This window comes from Chionomys nivalis, chromosome 6 (assembly GCF_950005125.1).
Source record: "Chionomys nivalis chromosome 6, mChiNiv1.1, whole genome shotgun sequence".
Taxonomy (NCBI): domain Eukaryota; kingdom Metazoa; phylum Chordata; class Mammalia; order Rodentia; family Cricetidae; genus Chionomys; species Chionomys nivalis.
The window spans coordinates 243348-248384 of NC_080091.1; the positions used below are offsets into that span (position 1 = coordinate 243348).

At 39.1% G+C, this 5037-nt stretch overlaps 1 protein-coding gene across 2 annotated transcripts; it reads left to right on the plus strand.

The window, feature by feature from the left end:
- The first annotated feature begins 595 nt into the window (after positions 1–595).
- Positions 596–2048, plus strand: LOC130875798 (ras-related protein Rab-5A-like). Of its 2 annotated transcripts, none has more exons than XM_057772026.1 (2): positions 596–798; positions 981–2048. In XM_057772026.1, exon 2 carries the CDS (start codon positions 1135–1137, stop codon positions 1780–1782), a length of 648 nt encoding a protein of 215 aa, XP_057628009.1. In that variant the 5' UTR covers positions 596–798; positions 981–1134; the 3' UTR covers positions 1783–2048. The 2 variants fall into 2 exon arrangements, with proteins under 2 accessions (XP_057628009.1, XP_057628010.1); XM_057772027.1 differs by having other exon boundaries at positions 1043–2048.
- Positions 2049–5037: the final 2989 nt, after the last annotated feature.

Here is a 5037-nt window from a genome sequence, read left to right on the forward strand (position 1 = left end):
TTGGCAGACCATATCATGAAATGTCTCTCTGTACTTAGCTCCTTTACAGTCAAAAAACTTAAAGAAAACACAATGAGTTTTGTACATGGTGATAGATCAGGATCTATTTTCATTCTTCTATATGTTGACATCGAGTTATGCCAGAACCATTTGTTGAAGATGCTTTCTTTCTTCCACTGTATACTTTTAGCTTCTTTATTGAAAATGAGATGTTCATAGGATTGTGGGTTATAATCCAGGGCTTCTATTCAATTCCATTGGTCGACTTCTCCATACCAGCGCAAAAACCCAGGCACCTCCCCAACTGCCTTTTCTTCTCCAACCATCCAGCAGGTAAGTATCCTGCAGGTAGACTACTCCAACACTTCCATCTCATCCACCAGACCCTAAAAACCACACGTTCTACTCTTCCCCAAACCCCCATATTCATCCTCCCTGCAACCTCAGAGGAACCACAACTAAACAGAGAGGACAAAGAGAGAAACTCTGAAGCACAAGCTGTGTCTTCACAGAGTGGACCAAGGGAAAAACCTAGAGAACAAACCAATAGGGTAGGCCAAGATAGAGGTCTATTAGAAACCTCAGTAGCGAAGTCGGAACTCGAGCGCGGCGACGGCGGAGGAGGAGGACCGATGGAGGCGGAGCGGAGAGGCGGAGACGCGGCCCGGCACGGGCGACTCGGGGCGCCAACCCCGCGCCGGCCAGTGTGAGAAGCAGCGAGCAGGCGACGCGGCTGCAGCTGCGGCGCCTCCGACCTCCGCGCCGCGCGTGGCCTCGCTGCCGGGAGCCGCGCCCCAGGTCTTTGGAAGTAAAGATTCAGTAGCTTTGAACTTTAAAAGGCGCTGAATATGGAGGCACCCATCTGTCATCCCAGCATTCTGGAAGCTGAGTTTTTCTGTGAGAATCTGATGTTGCCCTGAAAATTTGGAAACAGCAAGGACATTCGGAACAAGTTTTGCCCTGTATTTATAGTTTTGTAGAGCCTTCTACTTGTTGGGCAAGCACTCTACTAGTCTTCAACCCCAAAGTCAAATTGTTGAAGGTATTTTCTCCAGAAAGAAAACAAAATTGATACCTTGCATCCTGGAAGTTCATTTAGAAATCTGAAATTAGGGACTTCTTTCAAATTTGGACATGGCTAATCGAGGAGCAACAAGACCCAATAGGCCAAATACTGGGAATAAAATATGCCAGTTCAAACTGGTACTTCTAGGAGAGTCTGCTGTTGGCAAATCAAGCCTGGTGCTTCGCTTTGTGAAGGGCCAATTTCATGAATTTCAAGAGAGTACCATTGGGGCTGCCTTTCTAACCCAAACTGTGTGTCTTGATGACACAACAGTAAAATTTGAAATATGGGATACAGCTGGCCAAGAACGGTACCATAGCCTAGCACCAATGTACTATCGAGGAGCGCAAGCAGCCATAGTTGTGTATGATATTACAAATGAGGAGTCCTATGCAAGAGCAAAAAACTGGGTTAAAGAACTTCAGAGGCAAGCAAGTCCTAATATTGTGATAGCTTTGTCAGGAAACAAGGCTGACCTAGCAAATAAAAGAGCTGTTGACTTCCAGGAAGCACAGTCCTATGCAGATGACAACAGTTTATTATTCATGGAGACATCAGCTAAGACATCAATGAATGTAAATGAAATATTCATGGCAATAGCTAAAAAGCTGCCAAAGAATGAACCACAGAATCTAGGCGCAAACTCGGCCAGAGGACGAGGAGTAGACCTTACTGAGCCTGCACAGCCAGCCAGAAGCCAGTGTTGTAGTAACTGAACTCCAGTGTGAACTTCCTAAATGGCAAAACCCGTGAAGTGGGAGCATTTAGCCGGCCCAGTGTGACTTCAAAAAAGAGACTTTTGGTAGAATCAAGTTTCTAATACTGAATTATTTTGAGTGTTTTGACTTAATTTTTAATAACATGCATGTGTTCTTCCGACTAATGTTTTGGCAGTAGAAGGGGAAATGAGAACTGTGTACAATTTGTTCCATGGGAAAGTGGATAAAAGGGGAACCATTTATCTCCAGTGGATGTGCACCCACACTTAGTCAGATGTGAAAGATTCAGAATTACTAATGTGAGCTTTAGGAAAACATTTTTAGAAGACTAAAAATATTTATGCTTAGCAACAGAAGCCAAGCAAATGGTAATTTCTTCTATTGTCTAAAAAGTGTACATTCCACATAATAATAAAATAATCCTAAGAAAACAGTCCTACATCTCCAGAAAGAATGAATATTGATGATATCTTGCTCAGTCCTGTTATTTCTTAATATTTGATTGAAAAGAAGTCATGTGTAACCCCATCTTGTTTTAGGAATATAAAACTGATAAATGCATCTTAATGGGAGCTCTTCAACAAAGTGGAAACAAACCAGGTGTCTGATTTCTCTTTAATCACTGTTGGCCATTACATAGAGGTCTGTCTGGAGCAGGGAGGGAGCTCTGGTTCCTTTTGGACATGATTAGTCAGTGCACTAACAATTATGTACATTCAAACTTGATTTTAAATATGATCTTCAGCTGTACTGTAAATAGAGTATTGCATTGTAGTTTCCATGTTTATTATTTTCTGTAATATTTAAGAATTACCTAAGCATATACAAAATGTACAGTTACTAAAACAGCTACTTATTTCTTTGTCCCCCTATAAAAGGAAGGGGCTTTGCTGTTCTTCATGGCTCGAACCATAATAAACACTGTACCTGCAATTTGTAACATAAGTATTACAATGTTCTTAGTAATAATCTTGAAACCTTGTTTTTCAAAGTCCATTTAATTTTGATCAGTATATTGCACTAATTATTTTAGATATTTTCATTATATGAAATCTACCATTGTGTCAAATGATTTAATCTATTTAAGTGTTGATCTGCTAGCAGAACGTGTACATTTTACTCAAAATTAGTAAGGAAAACAGTTCACCAGTGTTTAGTTTTATATTGAGGTGCTCAGGTTGGAATAAAGTGGTATAAAAAGCAAAAAAAAAAAAAAGAAAAAAAAGAAAAAGAAACCTCAGTAGCTCCCTGAAACACTAGCAGTTAAAGTACAGAGTACAGCAAGAACAGTTCACAAAGACACAGGCAGCCACTTCAAAGATTGGACCAAGAGATAAAGACACTACTGGCACCATTTGAAGGAAGAGATGGGTAGGCACCAATGCAAGAATTCTTCCAACAACCTAAAAAGCAACATGGCAATACCAGAACCCAGTGGTCATACAATATAAAAACTTGATCATTCTAACAGATGAAGCAGAAAAAAATAATTTTAAACATAACTATGAAGATTATGGAAACTTTTAAAGAAATAAAATGAAAATTTTCCTGAAAGAAATGGAAGAAAAGACAAAAAAGGAAGAAATTAATGAATCTCTAGGAAACCCAAGAAAACTAAGAAAAATAATCAAACAGGTGAAAAAAACAGTTTAAAACTTGAAGACAGAAATAGAGGCAATAAAAAAACAAAAACTGAGAGAATTCTGGATATGAAAAATCTGTATAAACAATCGGGAACTGCAGAGGTAAGCACTGATGGAGGAAGGTCATTGGCTAATAAAGAAACTGCCTTGGCCCATTTGATTGGCCAGCCTTTAGGTGGGTGGAGTAACCAGAATAGAATGCTGGGAGGAAGAGGAAGTGAGCTCAGATGCAGGGCAGCTCCTCTGAGGAGCAGACACCATGCTCCCCTCTCCCCAGCAGATGCGATGAAGCTCCGACCCAGGATGGATGTAGGCTAGAATCTTCCCGGTAAGCGCACTTTGGGGTGCTACACACATGAACCAAAATGGGCCAAGCAGTGTTTAAAAGAATACAGTTTGTGTGTTTTTATTTCAGGGCATAAGCTAGCTAGGCAGCCATGAGCCGGGCTGTGGGAAGAGGCCCACAGCTCCCTACTGCAAAGCACGACCAGCAGAATACACAACATGGAAGAGAGAATCTTGGGTGTTGAAGATACTATAGAATAAATAGATTCATTTCTCAAAGGAAATATTAAATTCAACAAATTCTTAACACAAAATGTCCAGGAAATCTGGGACACCATGAAAAGACTAAACCTAAGAATAATAGGGATAGAAGAAGAAGAACTCCAGTTCAAATTCACAGAAAATTGATTCAACAAAATCATAGAAAGAAACTTTCCCAACATAAAAATGTATATCCCTATGAAGGTACAAGATGCTTATAGAACACTAAATAGACTGCACCAAAAAAGGTACTCTCACCATGTAATAATCAAAATGCAAAACATTTAGAATAAAAAAGAAATATTAAGAGTGGCAAAGAAAATAGGTCAAGTAACATATTAAGGTAAACCTTTCAGAATTACACCTGACTTCTCAACAGAAAAGCCAGAAGGTTCTAGACAAATGTGCTGCAGACACTAAGAGACCATTGATTTAATCCCAGTCTACCATGCCCAGGAAAGCTTTCAATCACCATCAATACACAAAGCAATATAAGCCATCACAAAACCAGATATAAACAATACTTATCTACAAACTCAACCCTATAGAAAGTACTAGAAGGAAAACTCCAACCTAAAAAAAAAATCACAGGCAACAGATATCCTCACACCAGAAAACCCCAAAGAAGGAAACCACACAAACACTATCACCAAAAACAAAACAAAACAATACAGGAATTAACAATCACTGTTCGTTAATATATCTTAATATTAATGGTCTGAATTCACCTGTAAAATGACACAGGCTAAGAGAATGTATATGACAGCCTTCTGCTATATACAAGAAACACACCTCAACCTCAAAGACAAACATTACCTAATTTTAAAGGGTTGGGAATAGATATTCTACTCAAATGGACATACAAAAAACAAGTATAGATATCCTATATCTAAAAAAATAGACTTCAAACTAAAATCAGTCAGAAGAGCTAGAGAAGGACACTTTATACACATAACAGGAACAATCCATCAAGATTGAGTCTCAATCTTGAACATCTATGCCCCAAATTCAGAGCACCTACATATGTAAAAGAAACATTACTAAAGCTTAAATTGCACATCAA